General features: G+C 53.4%; 1 protein-coding gene across 1 annotated transcript in view; it reads right to left on the bottom strand.

The window, feature by feature from the left end:
- Window positions 1-392: 392 nt before the first annotated feature.
- The window catches only part of BLTP2 (bridge-like lipid transfer protein family member 2), a 40,758-nt gene continuing 19,391 nt past the window's right edge, over window positions 393-21,759 (bottom strand). The window contains exons 17-39 of the mRNA XM_034424511.3: window positions 20,148-20,339; window positions 19,802-20,004; window positions 19,601-19,719; window positions 18,529-18,749; window positions 17,762-17,952; window positions 16,687-16,786; window positions 16,380-16,582; window positions 14,826-15,120; window positions 13,751-13,908; window positions 11,457-11,663; window positions 10,188-10,287; window positions 9,815-9,997; window positions 8,902-9,023; window positions 7,014-7,169; window positions 6,791-6,912; window positions 5,507-5,687; window positions 5,325-5,411; window positions 4,668-4,778; window positions 4,435-4,570; window positions 3,249-3,373; window positions 2,129-2,230; window positions 1,768-1,902; window positions 393-810 (exon numbers count right to left, since the gene is read on the bottom strand). Coding sequence (XP_034280402.2) covers window positions 628-810; window positions 1,768-1,902; window positions 2,129-2,230; window positions 3,249-3,373; window positions 4,435-4,570; window positions 4,668-4,778; window positions 5,325-5,411; window positions 5,507-5,687; window positions 6,791-6,912; window positions 7,014-7,169; window positions 8,902-9,023; window positions 9,815-9,997; window positions 10,188-10,287; window positions 11,457-11,663; window positions 13,751-13,908; window positions 14,826-15,120; window positions 16,380-16,582; window positions 16,687-16,786; window positions 17,762-17,952; window positions 18,529-18,749; window positions 19,601-19,719; window positions 19,802-20,004; window positions 20,148-20,339 — 3,632 coding nt within the window. The 3' untranslated portion in view covers window positions 393-627. The remainder of the gene's footprint in view (window positions 811-1,767; window positions 1,903-2,128; window positions 2,231-3,248; window positions 3,374-4,434; window positions 4,571-4,667; window positions 4,779-5,324; window positions 5,412-5,506; window positions 5,688-6,790; window positions 6,913-7,013; window positions 7,170-8,901; window positions 9,024-9,814; window positions 9,998-10,187; window positions 10,288-11,456; window positions 11,664-13,750; window positions 13,909-14,825; window positions 15,121-16,379; window positions 16,583-16,686; window positions 16,787-17,761; window positions 17,953-18,528; window positions 18,750-19,600; window positions 19,720-19,801; window positions 20,005-20,147; window positions 20,340-21,759) is intronic.

The following is a 21,759-nucleotide window of genomic DNA, read 5'->3' as shown; positions in this document are numbered from 1 at the left end:
ACGGGACCCCAGGACACTGCGACCGTCATAAATAGGAGTCAGTTTCTGAGCATCTGAATTTTGATCATGTGACAACCGTGGGGCTGCTTCAACGGTCGTAAGTGTGAAAAATGGTCATAAGTCACTTTTTTTCAGTGCTGTTGTAACTTTGAATGGTCACTGAACGAACTGCTGTCGGTCTATCAGGGGCTCTGGCTGAGGAGCCCAGAAGCCCCCCCTTCCCCCCCCCCAGGGCTCCCCAAGGCTGCAGGAGGAGGGAGAGCCAGTCCCAAGAGGCGGGGGAGGGGGGCACCAGGGTGGGGAGAGTCTGGGACTGGCATGAAGTGGGGAGGGGGCGGCCCCCCCTTGGCAGATTCGGGGGTTGGGGGAGAGCAATCACGACAGGAGACGGCTCCAAATGATAAACTCTGTTATTTAAACTCTCCCTCCCCTTCCCCACCGCCTGGCCTTCGGAGGACCCCCCCGCCCCCCCGCTCTCCGTAGCCTGGTCCCACGCGCGTCTGGGGCCCTCGGGGCCCCTTCAGTCTCAGTCCAGCACCTGGCCAACAGTGCCCAAGAGCGCCCGCAGGCCGGGCCCCGGCAGGGCAGGCAATGATGGTGGGCTCCCGCCTGGCAGGCCCAGCGGCCTCACTTGCGCCGGCTGAAGATGGACTTCTTGCCCGGGTTCTTCTCGCCCACGCTCAGGCCGATCAGCAGGCGGGCCTTCTCGTCCTCCTCCTGCTGCTGCACCGGCCCCTCCAGCTTGCTCTCCTGCCTCGCCCGGGACTCCGTGCCCACCGCTGGCTTCAGGCGCAGCTTCTCTTTGATGACCTTGGGGGGGGAAGAGAAGGAGGAGGGAGGGAGATGAGAGGGAGGGGAGGGAGGGAAGGAAGAAGAGATGGGAATGAGAGGGAGGGAGGAATGGAGGAAGGAAGGAAGCAGGGAGGGAGGAGGGAGGGAGGGGGATGAGAGGGAGGGGAGGGAGGGAGGGAAGGAAGAAGAGATGGGAATGAGAGGGAGGGAGGAATGGAGGAAGGAAGGAAGCAGGGAAGGAGGGAGGATGGGAGGGAAGGGGATGAGAGGGAGGGGAGGGAGGGAGGGAAGGAAGAAGAGATGGGAATGAGAGGGAGGGAGGAATGGAGGAAGGAAGGAAGCAGGGAGGGAGGAGGGAGGGAAGGGGATGAGAGGGAGGGGAGGGAGGGAGGGAAGGAAGAAGAGATGGGAATGAGAGGGAGGGAGGAATGGAGGAAGGAAGGAAGCAGGGAAGGAGGGAGGATGGGAGGGAAGGGGATGAGAGGGAGGGGAGGGAGGGAGGGAAGGAAGAAGAGATGGGAATGAGAGGGAGGGAGGAATGGAGGAAGGAAGGAAGCAGGGAGGGAGGAGGGAGGGAAGGGGATGAGAGGGAGGGGAGGGAGGGAGGGAAGGAAGAAGAGATGGGAATGAGAGGGAGGGAGGAATGGAGGAAGGAAGGAAGCAGGGAAGCAGGGAGGATGGGAGGGAAGGAAGGGAAGAAGGAAGGTAGAAAGGAAGGAAGGGTGGGAGGAAAGAATGGAGTTGAGCCCGTGTGTCAGGCTTCCACCCACTTTCTCCCCATCCCAGGTAATGCGTCTCCCATAATCCCCAGCCCAGCCAGAAGTACCGGGTACCAGAGCTGGCGTTAAGAGTGCCATCCCTGAAAAGCTTGCCAGCTGCCTGGGGTGGCAGTGCCAGGAACTGGGGGCGGTTCTACAGTCTCAGCTGCAACTCCATGCCCGGCCTGGCCGATGGGCTTTGTTGGCCCTCCCTTACCTGGGCCACCAGGGCCTTCCGGCTGTCCCGCTTCACCGCCATAGCAAAATCCAGCCACGTCCAGGTGTTGTTGTGGTACTCGAGACACGGCAGCACCAGATTGAGGTCCCCCCAGTCCACGCTGTTCTTCTCTCCCTGCAGCGACCGGGGGGAGGGGGAGCAGAAGGGGGATTCAGAAACCAGGAGCCCCCTCCCACTCTTTCCTAGCAGCCCCCACCCCAGACACTGACCCAACCCCACCATCATCCCTTTCCAACAAAAGCAATCCTGTGGAACTCACTGCCACAAGGTGGTGTGAGGGAGGAGAACCCAATGGAGCCTTTGAATAGGAAGACCCCCGACTGCCCCCCTACACACGCACCTTGTAGCTGACGCAGAGGGGCACCTGCGGGATCTTGATGTAGATGAAGGAATTGTTCATGGCCGCCCGCTCCTTCATCTTGTCAATGTCGTCCACCGGGTACTGGGGAGGGAAAGGGGGACGGCGGCCATAAGAGACAGCCCAGCGGCCCCCACATTGCGCCCAGGAGCTCCCCGACTTTCCTGGCAAGGCTGCCGCAGGAGAGAGACCCCACAACAAGACCACCATACAGGTAGCCCTCGACTTACGGTTCATTCAGTGACCGTTCCAAGTTACGACGGCACTGAAAAAAGTGACTTAGGACCATGTTTCACACTTACGACCGTTGCAGGGTCACATGATCAGAATTCGGATGCTTGGCAACTGACTCTTATTTATGACGGAGGCAGCGTCCCTGGGTCGCATGATCCCCTTTTGTGACCTTCTGACAAGCCAAGTCAAGGGGGGAGCCAGATTCACTTAACAGCCGAGTTGCTAACTTAACAACTGCAGTGATTCACTTAACAACAGTGGCAAGAGAGGGAGTAGAGGACACAAAATATGTACTCAGATGAAACACTGAACTGAAAGGCAAGAAAGGTCATAAAATGGGGCAAAGCTCACTTAACAAGTGTGTTGCTTAGCAACGGAAATTTGGGGCTCGATTGTGGTCATAAGTCGAGGACTATCTGTATAGTTTATGGACAGACAGACGGATGGATGGACGGAGGAGGCAGCCTCCTTGGGTCCACATTAAGGGCAGCTTTGACCACTTGCCAGGCTCAACTGGGCTCCTTCTCTCCCCACCTCCATGGGAAGCAGGCCTTGCGTGGAGGCCCTCCCGACACCCCTGCGAGGCAGGATGGGCTGCAGAGCCACTGCCCAAAGTCCCCGTGAGTGTCCGTGGCCTCACCTCCCACCCCCTTCGCCCTCACCCCACGGCCTCTCCCTCTAGGGCACTTCTAGATGGTCTCTCAGAGAAGGTGAGGACACCGCTGGGCTCTGAGGAAGCAAGACCACACACACACGCACGCACACACACACACACACACACACACGTGTCTCTGAACTCAGAGGACTCCGGGGTGCTTTGCTTGGCCGAGGACCAAGTCAGGCCAAGAAGTCCCACAACGGCAGCTACCTCGGGTGTTTTGCGGAAGGAGCGCCTGACCCCCGATGTCCGGTTCAGCCCTTGGCCCATGCCCTTCCCGGAGCCCAGCGAGTCTTCGGAGACCATCAGCTGCCGCGGCTTGACCACCGGCATGCCTGCACATCCAGGAGAGGAAACACTCATCAGCCGAGGAGGGCCGAAGATCACGCGTAGCCTCGTTTGCCATGAACGAGGACGTGGCATTCGGTTTCGCAGCTACTACGATTGTTGGCCGAGCAGGGACAAAAATAGCCAGGGAAATGATTGAAGCCCAGGAGAAACGTTGTCGGTCAATAGGAGCACCGATTTACCGTTGGATGAAATGGCAAAATTGACCATTTTGATTAAAGAAAAGAAAGTAAGTACTTTGGTTTCCACATGGAGACCGCTTCTGAACTTTGCGCTTGAAGTGGAAAAGAAGGAAACTCAGATTTTGAGTTTTACCGATTAGATCAGGGGTCTCCAACCTTGGCAACTTTAAGACTGGTGGACTTCAACTCTGCTTTGCTGGCTGAGGAATTCTGGGAGTTCAAGTCCACCAGTCTTAAAAGTTGCCAAGGTTGGAGACCCCTGGATTAGATTGATGCATCTTTAGAAATGGCTCGCTCATATTATTATGAAAAAAAACAAAAAGTTGTGATATTAATACCTTATTTTACTGCAACCGAGAGAATCGGAAGTCAATTTTTCTTTTTCTTTATCTTTTCTTATCCTCCCTCTCTTCTCTTCCCACCGTTTTCCTACTTACTTTTGTATTTTGCATCTTATTTTATTTTATAACCCAATAAAAATGTTAAAATGCTGATTTACCACCAGCTTACCGGGTACTTAAGACCTGAGCGCAAACAAGGACTAACCACTTAATAGCCGGCCATCAACACTCTACTAAATCAAAAGCCTCACACAAGGAGGCAGGGACGTTCCCTGAGGATGGGCTCCAGCACGAGTCCGAAAGCTCGGAAGACTAAAACTTCCAGTCCTGGTGACCGACCCAATTTGGATCCTGCGACATTATCCTGGGACACGTAGATTCGCCTTCCTTCACCTAAAAACTCTCAGCCCCCAGAGCCCTTCCTTCCCCCGGGACGGAGCTGGGAAGCGTGCAGAGAGAGGTGCAGGCAGCCTCCTTCGGGAGGGGAGGGGAGGGGAGGGGTGGTTTTGTCCCTTTCACGCTCACCCGTGGTCACCAGCTTGGACTTGTCCTCTTCGTCGCCCACCTCCTCCTCCTCCACGTTGCGTCCAGGGAAGAAAAACCCCATCATGCGGTGGAAGAACTGGTGCGTCAGCTGGATGGTCAGCGGCACCACGTTGACCTGGTTGTTTGGGGGGGGGGAGGAGGCAGAGAGATCAGGCTCCCCACTTTCAAAAGGGGGGGGGAGCGTCACAGCCCTGGCGCCCGGCCCCTCTCACCTCAAAGTGTTCCTTGATGGAAATGCCGCCCACTGGCGGCCGGACCTTGCTGAAAATCCGCAGGGCCAGCTGGCGTCCCGACTGGCAGGCGCTCTGGGGCCGCAGGACCACCTGCAGGGGACATACCCGGGGGTCAAAATCCCCCTCTGCACGGGGGAAGCCCCCTCCTTGCTTCTATGCACTCTGCGTGTGTCCAGAGGGGCTCTAGGCAACTGCCCGCGGGACGAGGCTGACACTTCTGCCAGGGCTCCATTGTCCAAGCTTGCTGTTTAACTCCTGGACATTTTGTTACCAAACTAGCTAACCTCTTCAGCGAGGTCTTGGGGTGGGGTGTCTTGTCCTTTTATATGGGTGCTGGGTGGTCAGTTGGTCTTGTGACTGGTTGAATCACAAGGCCGATTCTGGTCTTGTGAGTTTTGATTGGATGCTGTGTGAGGGGCGGAATGAAATGGGGGGCAGGCCTGGATCCTCAAGGCACACAGGTAAAAAAATATAACCTTTTCTCATTGTTTTAAGTGATAGAATCGAATGGTTGAATTGTCCCATCCGGGCCCAGAGGTTCCCTCGCAGCCGTGCAGGAGTGACCCGCTGACTCCCACTCCTCCCCCAAAGGCCGAGGGGGGATGGGTGGGGGTGGGGAGAGGATGGGCCACCCACCTTGTAGACGGCGTTGGGCAGCAGGTTGTTCATAGTCACCCAGCCCAGCTCCAGGAGATGCTCGGCTGTGTCGTCCGACTTGTTTATCTGCAAGAGGCCGGAGCGGTGAGCCGCAGCCGCAGCCGGCTTGGCCCAGCTCCCCAAGCCCCCCCCCCACCGGCCCCTCTGGCCCCCGGCCTCACCTTGCTGTAGAGGAAGCGCTGCAGCTCCACCTCCGCGATGCCCAGCTGCCCGTCCTCTTCGGTCAAGCGCCAGCGGGCCTGGGCGAAGTAGAACTCGGTCCGGCGAGCCACACTGACGTCCTCCAGCTGTTTGCGCAGCTCCATTTTGTTGGCCCTCTGCAGCTGGAAGTCCTTAAAGCACCTGAGAAAAGAGAGACAGGTGGTCCTCGACTTACAACCATTTGCTTAGTGACCAAAGCTACAACGGCACTGCAAAAAGGGACTCACGACCCTTTTTCACACCTACGACCGTTGCAGCAGCACCCCCACGGACACGTGATCAAAATTAAGACGCTTGGCAACTGGTTCGTATTTTATGACGGTCGCAGTGTCCCGATCAGCTTTTGTGATCTTCTGACAATGGGGAAGCCAGATTCACTTAACAACCGTGTGACTAACTTAACAAGTGCAATGATCTGTTAAGTGAATCTGTGCCAAGAAAAGTCATGAAATAGGGCAAAACTCATTTAACAAATATTTTGCTTAGCAGCATAAATTTTGGGGCTCAACTATGGTCGTAACTCAAGGACCACACCTGGAATCCTGCAACCAGTTTTGATCACCACACTATGAAAAAGATGTTGAGACTTTGGAAGAAGTTCAGAGAAGAGCAACTAAGATGATCAAAGGCCTTGGAGACTAAAACATACGAAGAACGGCTGCAGGATTTGGGTTTGGCTAGTTAGAGAAAAGAAGGATTTTGGGGTGACATGATAGCAATATTCCAGTATTTGAGGGGCTGCCACAAAGAAGAGTTGGGGGTCAAATTATTTCCCAAAGCATCAGAGGGCAAGACAAGAAGCAACAGATGAAAACTAATCAAGGAGAGAAGCAACCCGGAACTCAGGAGAAACTTCCTAACAGTGAGGACAATTAACCTGTGGAACCGCTGGCCACCAGAAGTTGTGGGCGCTCCCGTCACCGGAGGATTTTAACAAGAGACTGGACACCAATTGTCTGAAATGGGGTAGGGTCTCCGTGCTTGAGAAAGGGGGCTGGACTAGAAGGCCTCCAAAGGTCCCTTGCAGCTCATTCATTCATTCTAAAGACTACCTGTAGGTCCCACCACATCAGGTGTGACAGTCTAAGATAGTCCAGCGTCTCTCTCCGGAGACCGGAGGCCGTGGCCCCCTTGGGTGGGTGGGTGGGCTCCCTGCAGGCTCTCCCAGGGGCCTCCGTAGGTAGCAGAAGCAGCAGCCAGCCCCTCCCCCTTGGCTGGACCCCCCCCCCCTCTGCTCCCCGCACCTGATCAGGATGTTCAGGTCCTCGCTCTCCTGCTGCAAGGTGGCCTTTTCCTGGCTCAGCTGCTGCTGCAGCTTCTGGTTGTGCTCCAGCAGCGACTCGTTCCGCCCGTCGTCCTGCAAGGACTGGGGAGAGAAGGCCGGGGGGGGGGGTATCACACACAGGCTCCCCAAGGGCCACGCAGGAAGCCTCCCCCCATCACAGCCCCATCCCCCGACGCGCCCACCTTCATGACCGAGTACATCTGCTTCTCCAGGAGCCGGATCTGGGCCACGTGCTGCCGGACGGCCTCCTGCAGGTGCAGGATACTACTACGCTGCTCCTCCGGGTTGCTGGAGATCTCCAGCTGGAAACGGACTCGCTGCTTCTTCTCGCTGTGCTCCTGTGGGGGGTGGGGGGGGAGGAGGGGGGAAAAAACCCAGGGTTGGGGGCCAGGGTCAGGGGCCAAGACCCCCTTGGTCAGTTTTTAAGGCAGATGGGGCCAGTGGGAATTGCATGGAGTAGAAAAGACCTCTGCCCCTCCAGAAGTGGCAAGGAGGGTGTTGTGGTCCGCCAGCAGCCTGCGGAGCAGGCAGCTGAGTCGGACAGTGAGGAGGCTGGGGAGGAACATGGGCCAGTCCTGGAGTCAGGGGAAGGCCCGGATGAGGGCTCTGCGTCGGAGGCAGAGATGGGGCCAGGGCCATCTGGCAGTGATGTACGGACTCCGGAGCCTCCAGAGGCTGACAGCGGAGAGGCAGAGGAACAGGAGGAGCCTGTTCCTAGTGCACGCATGAGAAGAGCTGCCAGAAGGCAGGAGCAGCTAAAGCAGAGAGGACGACTCTGGAGTAAGGCCAGGAGATGATTGGCCCCTCCCATAAGGCTTAAAACAAACCAGCAACGGCTCTTGGCCTCTTTGCCGGAAAACAACTTTGAGAGAATTGCTTCTTGTTTCACTGTATTCAATTCTCTTCTGCATCTTCTGCTTCTGAACTCTTGCCAAGAAAAGCCTTTGGCAGGTTGCCTAATTATCCCAAGGTCGGTGATAAACTGAGGAATGGTGTTTTGAAGAATTTGCTTTAATTTAGTTTGGACTATGCTGAGAATGAGTTAATTCTCAGCTGTTCTAATAAAGTCTGTTTGTTTTAGAACTGTTTGTATTTAATACTAACTACGTGGGCCTGGGTCACAACAGAGGGGGAGACGCTGCTCACAGATGACACCCACACACACCCCCAACCCAAAAGGCAGAAGCAACCAGAACAGCTCCCACAATGGGCCAAAGGAGTTTTCTTTATTGCTGATATTACAAGAATCACACCCGACTCCCTTGTCTTGTCTCGGGAAATGGTCAGTAGAGACCCCCAGGCTTTCCCCTCAAACGTTTCCTCCCACTCCCCACTCACCGTGGGACAAGTCAACAGGTCAGTTTAATTATCTGAAATAATTTTAAATCTCGTTTTAATTCTTTGCCATTCACATTTCATCCCGTTCCTCCTTTGGCGTCCATTCTTTCATGATTCTATTCCACCATTTCTTTGATATTCGTGTAACCCTTGTCCCACGGTGGGTTGGGCCCCCGAGGGTTGACCGCACCGAGGGGTCTCTGATAATTTGTTGCGGGCAACTTGCCATGGCCAACTCGCCGCAGGGTGAGAGTTACACTAACAGCCCCAAAAAATGGCGGAACAGAATCATCAAAGAAGGGATGCAAAAGGAATGGACAGAATGAAACCTGAATGACAATAATTATAATAGTTTTTATTTTAAATAATTAAACTGAACTGTTCAACTATCCTGTGGGGAGTTGTCCTAGACCCCCCCCCCCCTACTGGGCCCTTCTCTCCTTCAGCGGCTGCTTTGACTACAAGACCCAGCGTTCTGCCCTGCTTGGATCCCGAAGGTGGAATCGCCAAGCACAACCTGGCCTCCTTTCGGGCACCTTGGAGGGGGGCCTGGGATGGCACCAAAGAGGAGATGCCCCGGGAACCTGGCAGGGGTGGGTTCACCCTCCTCTCCATCCACAAAGCACCCCAGGCAAGCCGTGGAGGAAAATGGCCGCTCGCAAGGGCAAAAGTTCTCAAGACCCTCCCAACATCAGCGTCACCTCAGGCCCCCCATCCACCCCCCCCAGGCACCTTCCGCTTGGGCTCCACGTGCAGCAGGAGGTTGTTGACAATGTCGAGGATCATGGCGTACTGGGCCGGGTTGGTGGAGATCTCCAGGTCATGGTGGATTAGCGTGAAGGTGTCCACGGCCCCTGCAAGGAATAAGAGAGTTGGAAGGCACCTTGGAGGTCTTCTAGTCCACCCCTCTGCTCAAGCAGGAGACCCTGGACCATTTCAGACAAATGGCTGCCCACTCTCTTCTTGAAAGTCTTCAGGGTTGGAGCCGCCACAACTTCTGGTGGCAAGCTGTTCCACTGGTTAATTATCCTCACTGTCAGGAAATTTCTAATTTCCAGATTTTTTTTTTTTTATAAATTTGATTTATATGCCGCCCTTCTCCGAAGACTCAGGGCGGCTTACAATGCGTTAAGCAATAGCCTTCATCCTTTTGTATATTTATACAAAGTCAGCTTATTGCCCCCACAATCAGGGTCCTCATTTTACCTATCTAAGAAAGGATGGAAGGCTGAGTCAGCCTTGAGCCTGGTGAGATTCGAACTTGCAGTAATTGCAAGCAGCTGATGTTAATAACAGTGCTTTAGTTTGCTGAGCCACCAGGACTGGATCTCTCTTTATTGATCTTCCACCTGATACTTCTTATTCTGCCTTTGGTTGCTTTGGAGAATAGCTTGACCCCCTTCCTCCTCTCCGTGGCAGCCCCTCAAATACTGGAAGACTGCTATCCTGTCTCCCCTGGTCCTTCTCTTCACTAGACCAGCCACGCCCAGTTCCTGCATCTGTTCAATGTATGTGCATTCAACATCTTTTTTGTATTGTGGCTGGATGGGGCAAGGGATGGGGAGGTGACCTGGACTAAGAAAGCCCCCCCTCCCACCCAAGACCCTTGGCATCCAAAGAAGGCCGGACACTCCCCGCTGCCCACCTTCCCGCTTCTTGAGAAGGTCGTCTTTCTCCAGGTTGGCAGGCAGCTCCGGCGGTTTGATCTGGGTGGCCAACTCGGGGTTGATATCGTGGCTGTAGCTGATGTAGTACATGCGGCAGCTGCAGCGCGAAATGATGCGCTGGACCTGCTGTGTGGGCTTCACCTCGTGCGGCTGGTTCCAATCTGGCGGGGAGAAGGAAGACAGCTGTGCCCGGGGACAGCAAAGGGCCCAGGATGCCTGGGGCACTCCCTGCCTGAGCGTCTTGCAGGAGGCATCACGGCTGGCCCATCATCTCTCCTGCAGAAGAAGGTTGTCTCTTGGGGGGCTGCGCACCCCCTCCCTGTGCCAGTCCTGGGCAGGCTGGCTGCTGACCTGTGGTGGTGCTGACCATGCCGCCCACGGCTTGCCCGCTCTCCATCAGCTCCTGCACGGAGTCCAGGGTGCGCTGCGGGTGCTCCTCAATGTTCTTGACCTGGGGGGGGGGGAGGGCAGGGAAAGGAGGGCACATGGTCAGCAAGGACTGAGGGAGGGAGCCAGGCTGAGCCGTGTGTGTGCAGGGTAAGAGCCTGCTCTCTGCGGACAAAGAGTTCCCAATTCAGAATAACAGGCTTGGAAGGGACCTTAGAGGTCTTCTAATCCAACCCTCTGCTGAAGCAGGAGACCTTATGCCATTGCAAACAAATGGCTCTCCAATCTCTTCTTAAAAGCCTTCTAGAGGCAACTTATATTCCACTGATTAATTCTTCTAACTGTCAGGAAATTTCTCCTTAGTTCTAAGTTGCTTCTCTCCTTGATTAGTTTCCACCCGTTGCTTCTTGTCCTGCCCTCAGGTGCTTTGGAGAATAGCTTGACTCCCTCTTCTTTGTGGCAGCCCCTGAGATATTGGAACACTGCTATCATGCCTCCCCCAGTCCTTCTCTTCTTCAAACTAGACATAACCAGTTCCTGCAACCGTTCTTTATATGTTTTAGCCTCCGGTCCCCTAATCCTCTTGGTTGCTCTTCTCTGCACTCTTTCTAGAGTCTCCACATCTTTTTTACATGGTGGCGACCAAAACTGGACACAGCATTCCAAGGGTGGCCATACCAAGGCCTTATAAAGTGGTCCCGAGACGGTCAAGCTGTCAACTCTGACGCTGGCCTGACGGAGGCCGTTTTTGAGGCCTGCCACAATAGAGATGAGGGAGAGGGAGGGAGGCGGGAGTAGAGGCAGTTGGGGTTTTGTAGCCAAAACAAAATGGTTTCTCCTGTGAACCAAGGACACTCCAACAGCCGGCTGGAGAGAGAAGGAGGAGCGAAGTAACCAGGCAACCGGCCAGCATCCACTGGACAATGGGACTGATTGTTTTGGGAAAAGGCAAACTTTCACTTTTTAATTAGGTGAAAATCCGTGGGAACTCTCTGAGTCGGTTTTCACCAGCCTGTGCCAATATGAGATCTCCAAACAAAACTGTTCTTTGAGGGGTTCAGTTTACTTGGAACGCTGACACAAGCAAATTGCGTAGAGCAAAGCGGGGATGGGTCTTTAGCCTCCCCCCCTTCTACCAAGAGCTGCAGCCCAGCCTGGCTCATCCGGGGTCAGCAATGGGTCCGCCACCCTCTGACCGGCAGGGCCGGCAAGCAAGACGGTCATCGGCCCTACCTCCAGCCAGAGCTGCACGTCCTCCCGCTCGGAGGGGTTGCTCTCGGTGGTGGCGAAGTACTGCATGCCGTCCAGCAGGCACGTCCAGGAGGTCTTCTGCTTGAGGGTGTCCCCGTACCAGGCCGGGTGGTGGTGGCACTGGAGCAGCTGGGCTTTGGAGGCCGAGACAATCACGCAGCCCTCTGTCTCGGCCCCACGGAGAACCATCTGGAAGGGAGGGGGAAGACGGGAGGAAGTTATTGCAAGGCGCCCTGGGACCCTGTGGGGCAGCCCCCCTGCACAGGGACTCTTCTGCCCAGCAGGACATGGGGGGGGGGTTACAGGCAGTCCTCAACTGACAGCAGTTCATTTAGTGACCGTTCAAAGTGACTAATGAACCTTTTTTCAGAGTTACGACCTTTGCAGCATCCCTGCGGTCATGTGATCAAAATTTGGATGCTTAGCAACTGACTCATATTTATGACGGTCGGAGTATCCCAGGATCATGTGATCCTCCTTTTGAGACCTTCCGGCAAGCAAAGTCAACTGGACAGCCAGTGTTGTGGCCTGCCGGTGGCCAGTGGAGCTGGCAGCAGAGTCGGACAGTGAGGAGGCCGGGGAGGAACATGGGCCAGTCCTGGAGTCTGGGGAGGGCTGGGACGAGGGCTCTGCGTCAGAGGCAGAGAGGAGGCCAGGGCCATCTGATAGTTATGTGCTGCCTCCGGAGACTCTGGAATCTGACATCAGCGAGGCAGAAGAACAGTGTGAGCCTGTTCCCAGTGCGCGCATGGGCAGAGCTGCCAGAAGGCAAGAACAATTAAGGAAAAAAAGGGTGACTCAGGAGTAAGGCTTGGAGATGATATAAAGGAGGAGCAAACGGACATGAGCCTTTGCAGGAAGCAATTAGTTCATATAGTTGGTTCAAGCTCTGAGAAGCTCCATTTGACTCTGTGCTCCGTTTGGCCTTGCAAAAACTATTATTTATTTATTTATCAATAAAATTTATATGCCGCCCTATCTCTGAAGACTCAGGGCGGCTCACAACAATAAAACAATCAGTTAAAATTATAAAATACATAATGGACGTATATAAGTTATATTAAAACCCCCAAACTCTAAAAACCCTCTCAGTCCAGGCTGGGCGATGTAAACACTGATAAAAACTAATTGGCCATTAGGTCTCTGGCAGCGTTTCCAGGGGGATAAAGGTGGGCGCTTACCAACATCACCCTGAAAGACTGTGTCAACTCAAGCAGACGTCTGTCGGAATCTGCACAGACTGTGAATCATTACGGGCTGTGAATGACCCTAATTCACAGCCGTCTCAATAAAAGTGGCTTTTTGGGACTAAGATTGCAATTGATGCTTTCTCAGGAAGCCTAGGTCAGAACCGTCGGATTTGCTTACCAACTTAACAACTGCCATAATTCACTTCACTATTGGGGCAAGAAAGGTCGTAAAACAAGGCAAAACCTAATGAACAAATGTCTCACTTAACAACAGAAATGTTGGGCTCCATTGTGGTCGTAAGTCGAGGACTACCTGTATTGTTTTTTATTTTTATTCTTTTAATTTTAATTTCTCCCCCCAAACTGTGTTTTCATTGTTTGTAAGCCACCTAAAGTCTCTGTGAGCAAGTAGGCGGCTATATACATTTTCTAAACAAATAAATGGCTGACCCAGACTCATATCTTGGGGCTTGAGCCGGGAGGGGCGGAGGGGGGGCGGAGGTGTGGGCGGGGGGTGGGCAGGCAATGCTGGAAGTTAGTTGGGGGTGGTAGCAACGGGGGGGGGGGGCAATCAGAAATACAAGCTGATAAATACAAAATTCTGATCGCGGGAGCATTGCAACGGTTTCAAAAGACTGATTTTAAGTCTGTTTTTACAGTACCCTCGTCATAACTTTGAACAGTTGCCGGACAGACCTTTATGCTCGTTGGCAGCATTCCAGGGTTACGTCGTAAAGTTGGACATGTACAAATGGAGGCCTGCTTAACATATACAAGATCTCACAGCCCCCAATTACAGTCGTAAGTTGAGAACTATCTGGATCAGAGGCGGCCAGCTCTTACTGTAGCAGCAGGCACAGGGCAGGGCAGGGGTGTTCATCCTGGGCCACCTTCAGACTAGTGGACTTCAACTCCCAGAATTCCCCAGCCAGTCCTCCAGTCTCCAAACAGAATTGGACCCCTCTGCTCTGAGGACTTCAATTCCCAGAATTCCATGTGCTGGCTGGAGAATTCTGGGAGTTGAAGTCCACCGGTCTTAAAGGGGTCAAGGCCGCAGACCCCTCGCACAGAACAAAAAGCGAAGACCTGGCAGTTGACGAGTTCAATCAGGCAGTTGCGGTTGAAGATGTCATCGGTCTGACAGGCTGCGATCCCGCACAGCTGTTCGCTGACCCCCGACTCCTCCTCGGTGAAAACCACGAACTTGTCTGTCTCCTCAATCAGCTTCTGCAACATGGAGGCCCCTGCAGAAAAAGAGGAGGAGGAGGAGGCCCCAGGACCCCTTTACGGATGAGGAAGGACAGCTCCGTCCTCCAAAATACTAAATAGACACACCCATGGCCGAAAATGAACCCTCCCTATCACAATTAGTGGCACCGGGGAACTCCCTCCTGAAGGATTTGCCACCCACGCCTCCAATTCTAGCTGCCCCCTTTCCTTTCTGTAAGCTTCTCTCCTAGGTGGCTTCAGACTCTCTGGGGCCCTTGGGGCTCCCTGAACGTGATTGTTTTCTTGCAGACGTTTCATGACCCAACTAGGGAACACCATCAGTGCTAGAAGGGAGGGAAGTTTGCGAGGAGGAGGAGGAGGAGGAAAAAGAGGAGCAAAAGAAGAAGGAAGACGACGACTGTGGGTTCCTTGGTTCTCAACGAATGTGGTTGTTTTCTTGCAGACATTTCATGACCCAACTAGGTAACACCATCAGTGTTAGAAGGGAGTTAAGAGTAACACCATCTGAGTGAGTTTTGCTTTCTGTTTGCCTTCCCAGTTGTGGTGGGGATGTGGTGTCCTGTTTGGCAGTTCCTTGACTGGGGTACTGTTTTCTGCTTGATTGGGCAAGCCACTGTATAGAAACAGACAGCCAACCCCCCCACCCCCTCTGATGATGTTACATAGTTGGGTCATGAAATGTCTGCAAGAAAACCAGCAAGCTCAGAGAGCACCAAGGACCCCACAGTCCCACCCTGAGCCCCAAATATTCTCTTCTATGGGTAATTTCACACACGCGTGACCACTTCAGGGAAGGCATGTATCTGGACACTATTTCTCTGGGTGACAGCCCTTTGAATCTTCCTGATCCCACTCAATGACCCTCAAGCAACAGCCCCACGTCCAAGGGGCATCTTTTCCCCCACAGGGCTCAGGGCCGGGGCGGCTTCACCTCCGGAGGGGCTTCGCTCCGTCCGGCCGCTGCTCGCCGGCACGATGACCCGCAGCGGGGGCTGGTGGCTGGGGGGAGGGCCCCGCCTGGGCTTCTTGGCGGGCAACTGGGGGCCGATCTTCAGCCCCCTCAGGGCCTCGGTGGACAGGTTGCGCTTCAGCACTGCGGACTTCTTGTAGCCATCGTAGAGGCCGAAGGCGATGTCCCGGTTGGTGGTGGTCCAGGACGCCCGCAGGTCCACCAGGTGCAGCTGGTGGGTGTGAAGCACAGCGTCCCCGTCCCGCAGCAGAACCTCCTGGGAAGGGAAGAGGGAGGAGGGTCAGACCGGCCCTTGTTTTGAAACGAAAGAGGTTTTAAGACCTCTTTGGGCAGTATAAGGCCAACCTGTAGAACGAGGAGTGTCCAAACATGGGCACTTTAAGACTTGTGGACTTCAACTCCCAGAATTCCATTTGCTGGCTGGGGAATTCTGGGAGTTGAAGTCCACAAGTCTTAAAGTGGCCAAAGTTGGACATTCCTCCTGTACTCCACTTCGAGAATACAAGACCCAAACAGTGTCCCCAGAACAGCTAGTCCTCGACTTACAAAAGTTCATTTAGTGACCCCAAGGTGCCTTTTCAAGAGGTCACCGGACTTTCTTTTTCATTTAGTGACTGTGCAATCACGACGGTGCTGGAAAAAAGAGACTTATGACCCTTCTTCACACTTACAACTGTTGCAGCTTCCCTGTGACCACCTGATCAAAATCCAGACGGTTGGCAGCTGTACTCGTATTTATGACAGTCACAACGTCCTGGGGTCAGGTGATCAGTTCTTGCGACCTGAGCAACCTCAATGGAGAAGCTTAACCACCGTGTTGTTCGCTTAACAACTGCAATGATTCGCTTAAAAAGCTTGTCAAATGGGGCAAAACTTACTTAACAACCGTCTGTCTTAGTAACAGAAATTTTGGGCTCAGTTGTGGTCATAAGTTGAGGACTTCCTGACATCCAAATTTGCTCCCCTCATTTATTCTGCGAAAGGTGACACCAATTTGCACCCTGCAATGCCCAAACATGGTTACTTTACTGTTGCACGAACTGCAGTTTGTAAACCATGGCTTGTTGTGGCTTAAGAGGGCTGTCAAGTTTCCGAAAGATGCCCTAATTAATTCATGAGCCATGATCCAAACTTCAAAGGAAGTATAGCCATTTATTAGGAGCAACATTCCGGCAATACTCGGATGCAGTCAGGACTGATCCCACGTAGATTTACATTCCCCTATGACCCTGTCTCTCCCCTCCTCTCTGGCCATTTCATAAATCACATTCTCCAATAAACCACTTTGGCTGGCTGTGAAACCTAGCACCCTCCTTCTGATTGCGGTCAGAAAGAGTGTATGGAATGCACTTCAGTTAGGGAAATCAATCAGCTCTATCAGTTCTCCCTCCCTCCTGCTCATGGCAACTTGAAAGCTTTGCAAGTTGACACAGGGCTCTCTTCCGGTCGGCTGCTTTTTCCCTCTTGCCCGGTGTGTGTTTTGTGTGTTTTGTGTGTGGGGGAGGAAAAGGCTACCTCCTCGGCCGTGCGGAGGCTGTGGCGCTGGTAGGTGAGGGAAGAGAGGCTCAGCAGGTGGGTCTTCTTGACCAGGGAGTCCAAGCGATGGTCCACGTTCTCATCGCAGGGGGAGGCCATCAGGTGGACGTTCACCAGGCTGAGGTCGCTCACCATCTGCACGATGCTCCACTCGGAGATCAGGCGGCGCATGACCGTGCCGGCTGCAGGGAGGGGAGAGGGTCAGGGGTCGGGAGGGGGGGGGCCTGCCAGGCCATCAGGATCCGCACTCGGCCCCCTCGGCCTCCGCCCGGCCCCCTTCGCTCACCCTGAGGAATCAGCCGCTGCGTGCCACGGGTGAAGATGTGGCCCTGGCCACACTCCAGCTGGATGCCACGCTGCTGGGCAAAGGAGGCCCAGTAATGGATCTGGAAAGTGAGGAGACAAGAGGGGAAAGCCCATCAGACGGAGGGCAGCATCCGGCAAAACTCACTGGGCTTCACCCTCAGGGGCCTTTAGAGTCACTGGGATGGAGTCTGGCTGCCATAAAAATCCTCTAAATACATTTTCCAAACAAATAAATATTTCTACAATTTCCTAAATAAACAAATGTTTTTCTTCTAAACAAACACATTCTCCAAATAAATCAATACATTTTTCTAAACATGTGTTTCCAATTTTTTGGGGGTATTTTTGATTGTTTTTTTTTTATGTTCACTGGGAGCAGATGCATCAAAGACAAATTCCTTGTGTGTCCAATCACACTTGGCCAATAAATAATTCTATTCATTCTATTCTATTCTAATAATAATCAAATAATTTTTCTAAAGAAATGAATATTTTTTTTGTAAGTGAATATAAATTATTCTAAGGAAATATTTCTCTAAAGAAATAAAAATTTCTAAACAATTTTTCAAAAAAAAATTTTTTTTTAAATAAATACTTCTAAATAAGAATTCTAAACAAATGAAGGAATATTCTAAATAAATCAATTTTTGAATGAATGAAAGAAAGAAAAGAAAATGAAAGAAAGAGAAAGGAAGAGAAAGAAGGAAGGAAGGGAGAGAGAAAGAAAGAAAGAGAGATAGTTAGATAGCTAGATCCTCAGGCCAGATAGGTGGGAGATAGAGATAGATATAGATAGATAAATAGATGGCAGGCCCGGCAGGAAAAGAGAGAGAAGGAGGGAGGGAGGGAAAGAAAGAAAGAAAGAAAAAAAGAAAGAAAGAAAAAAGAAAGAAAGAGAGGGAGAGAGAGAGAGAGAGAGAGAGAGAGAGAGAGAGAGGGAAATTCCAGAGATGGATCCCAGGAAGGTCTGAACACACAGCCGTGTAAATTCGAGGGAGGGCCCCTCCCCTGCCCCTGCCCCTGCCCCTCCTTCCTTCCTTCCTTCCCTGCCTCACCTGGAGCTTGGGGAAGAGGGCGGTGCAGGAGAGCTGGCGGTAGTGCTGGCCCAGCTTCTTCTTGCTGGGCTTGAGGTTGCCGAAGAGCTTCCCGCGGCAGATGGGGCGGCTGACACTGGTCCAGGTGGCCCAGAAGTTCTGCATCCAGCGGAGGGTGCTGCTGTACAGGAGGATGCGCGGCTGGGAGGCCTCTGCGGACGGGGGACGAGAAGGCCCTGGTCACTCCCCCCATCCCCCAAAAGGCCACTGGACTTTCCTGGGCTCTTTCTCCTTGAAAACGTTTCTCTTCTCATCCAAGAAGCTTCTTCAGAGAGAGAGAGAGAGAGAGAAACGGAGAAAGAGAAAAAGAACAAGAGGAAGGCAGGGACGGAGGAAGGGAGGGAGGAAAAGGATGGAGGAATGATGGAAGAAAGGGAAATGGGAAGGAAGGAGGGAGGGAGGGAGGGAGGGACAGAGGATGCAAGGAAAATATGATGGAAGAAATATAGGAAGAAAAATAAGAACGAAGAAAAGAAAATGGGAGGGATCAGAGGAGGGAGGGAGAGAGAAAGGGAGGGAGGAACTCTGAAGAACTGAAGAAGCTTCTTGGATGAGAAGGGAAACATTTTCAAGGGAAAAAAACAAGAAAGCCTTTTGGGGAAAAAAGCACCTTTGGGAAGGCCTCCTTACAGGGGTGGCTGCCATCCTGAGCCGCAGGGCCACCCCAGCGCAGATGCCCATGCGTGGCACCCCTTCCCCTCGCCCCCCCACCCTCCTCCCTCCCTCACCGCCACTGGGCCGCGTGAGGTCCATGCGGATGGCCAGGTTGAGGTTCTCGGAGCGGAAGGCCCGGTAGGAGTCGTACTGCTGCCCCACGGGCACCTCGGGCAGGAACTCCGGGGAGCGCAGCACCACGCTGTGGTGGTCGTGGGGGTTCCCGTGGCACAGCCAGGTCAGGTCCAGGGTCATGCACAGCTGGGGCAGGTGAAGGAAGCAGCAGTCATCGTACCTGCCCAGGACGGGAAGGGAGCCAGGAGTCAGATCCTTCCCTGCCTTCCTTCCCTCCCATTCTCTCCTTCCTTCCTGCTCTCCCTCCCATTCTCTTCCCAACCTCTCCCTTCCTTTTCGTTCTTCCCTTCCTTCCTTCCCTCCTTCCCTCCCTTCTTTCTAAAATGGACTTACACAGAATGTTTACTTAGAATATTTCCCTTTTATATTTAGATTACAGGTAGTCCTTGGCTTACAACAGTTCATTTGGTGAACTGTTGAAAGATCATTAGTCCATTCATTTAGGGACCGTTGAAAGTTACAACGGCACTGAAAAAAGTGACTTACAACCATTTTTTTCACACTTACGACAATTGAAGCATCCGCATGATCATGTGATCAAAACTCAGACGCTGGGCAAAGTGACTCGTATTTATGACGGTTGCAGAGTCCCGGGGTTACGTGATCCCCTTTTGCAGCCTTCTGACAAGCAAAGTCAATGGGGAAGCCAGACTCACTTAACAACCATGTTACTAATTTAACAACTGCAGTGTTTCACTTAGCGAATGTGGCAAGGAAAGTCATAAAATGGGGCAAGACTCAACTGTTTCAGGAATGGAAATTTTGGGCTCAATTTTGGTCATAGGTCAAAGGTTATTTAGAAATTTCATTTCTTCATCTAGAAAAATGTTGGTTTAGAGAAAATGCTGTTTAGAAAAACATATTCATTTATTTATCTAGAAAAAGTATTTATTCGTTTAGAAAAAAAATTCTTTGGGAATTTTAATTATTTTAAAAATGGTCTGTTTAGTCCATTTTATTGGAGAGACCCTGCCTGTGGGGGATGGGTGGGGGGAGGGGTTGTCCACCCACTTGGACGCTGTCCGGACGTTGACATCCAGGTCTCCCTTGAAGACGAACTGGCCGGGCCGCCAGTGGAAGGAGAGGTGGCTCCACTCCCAGTGCAGGTTCTCCGTGGTGTTGTAGGGATCCTGCGGGAGAAGACGAGGCTGGGTGGGGGGTCCGAGCCCCGAGCCTGCCCCCCCTCCCGTGTCCCCCTGGCCGCTGCCTCACCTCCGTGGCCACCTGGTGGAGGCCAGCCTGCTCGATATCCATGTGCCAGTCGCCGTGCAGCAGGAGGCGGCTCTTGTCCCACCAGGGGAGGGGCGCGCTGGGGTCTTCCGATGGCTTGGTCAGCAGGTCGATGGCCTGTCCGATCAGGGTCCAGGCGGGGTCCCAGCAGGGCCCCCACACAATGGTGAACTGGTAGACCTCAGCTGGGGGGCAAAGGAGGGGAGGGGGATTAGGGGCATCAGAAGAGGGGGACAAGGGGGACCTTTCTCCCCCCTCCCCCAAAGGGGTCAGAGTCCCATCCTAGCCCCAACCCACAATTCTGGACAGCCCCCCCAGAGGGACTTACAGCAGAAGTCGTGGTAGAACTTCAAGGGTGGCATGTTTCTCTCCACGGTCACCGGGCCCCAGGGGGCCCCCAGCTCCAGCTTTTGACGCCGGCGAGAGCAGGGCTGCCCAGGGGTCTCCGCACCGGCCAGCCGGCCTGACAGTCTCCAGTCCCGGATCTCAAATAAATAACGGGGGTAGTCCCGGATCCGCACTGGGGGGGAGGGGGGGCAGAGGAAAGGAAAGAAGCCACGTTGAGAAGGGGAGAGGCGGGACAGTTGGGGGGTGGGGGGGCAGGCTCCTTCACCTCTTTTCTCTTCAAAATGCTCTTAAGTAGAGACCTTACTGCCTTCAACGGAAAAGAATATCTGCAGCTGTGGGGTGCTTTGGTGCTTTCTGAGCAGCAGACGTTTCATTATTATTATTTATTTATTATTTAATCAAATTTATATGCCGCCCTTCTCCCAAAGGACTCGGGGCAGCTCACAAAAATAAAAAGCATCACACAATAAAATAGTAAATTAATTTTAGTTAATTAAAATACTCCAATTAAAACCCTTAGCAAAACTAAAAACTAAAAAACTCCCAGCGGATCAGGCGATTTGTTTAAAGAGCCACGTCTTCAGGTCCCTACGGAAGGAGCGGAGATCGGGGGCCGTCCGGAGCCCGGTGGGTAAGGCATTCCAGAGGGTCGGTGCGCCCACCGAGAACGCCCTCATCCTGGGCGCCATCAGCCGACATTGCCTGGCCGACGGCACCCCGAGGAGGGCAGCCCTATGTGAGCGCACTGGGCGGTGGGAGGCCGGTAGCAGGTGCTCCTGCAAGTACCCCGGGCCCATGCCACGAAGGGCTTTATAGGTGAGCACCAGCACCTTGAAGCAGATCCGGAGGCCCACTGGCAGCCAGTGCAGCTCGCGCAGGAGAGGTGTTGCACGGGAGTAACGGGAAGCTCCCGTAACAACCCGCGCGGCCACATTCTGGACCAGCTGGAGCCTCCGGGTGCACCCCAAGGGCAGCCCCATGTAGAGGGCATTTCATGACCCAACTAGGTAACATCATCAGCGCTAGAAGGGAGTTAACACAACACGAAGAGCAGGGATCGGGATGTTAAGCGAGGTGATCATGTGGGGCACCTGCGTTAACAACCATCATGACTTGCAACCATAATGGGCAAGTCGTAAGTCGAGGACCTTCAATATCCCCCCCCCCCATATTGATGACTTCAATATCAATGTCACCTCAAATCAAAGAGGGATCAAGTCCCCAGATCCTGATGGAACGAGCCCTTCGGATGTTTTGATGCATCTCATGCCACACGAGGAAAGGATGAATTTGGATGAGACAAAAGGTTCCCAACCCTGGCGACTTCAAGACTTGTGGACTTCCACTCCCAGAATTCCCCAGCCAGCACAGCAGAATGAGCTGCCTAGGGAACCCTGGGAGTTGAAGTCCCTAAGTCTTCCAGTGGGCTGGGCCGTTCTGGGAGTTGAAGCCCACCCGTCTTAAAGTGGCCAGGTTTAGAGACAAGCTTGGACGACACCAAGGCGCCGATACCTACCACGGTGGCCCCGTAGCCAGAAGAGCCTCACTGTATCCACGGGGGCACCCATGGCCCATTTTCACAATCCATAGTC

The sequence above is a fragment of the Pantherophis guttatus genome, chromosome 1, assembly GCF_059756535.1.
Source record: "Pantherophis guttatus breed Tessera chromosome 1, ASM5975653v1, whole genome shotgun sequence".
In the NCBI taxonomy this organism is placed as follows: domain Eukaryota; kingdom Metazoa; phylum Chordata; class Lepidosauria; order Squamata; family Colubridae; genus Pantherophis; species Pantherophis guttatus.
The sequence above is the reverse complement of the archived record's forward strand: the minus strand, read 5'-3'. Positions and strand labels throughout refer to the sequence as shown.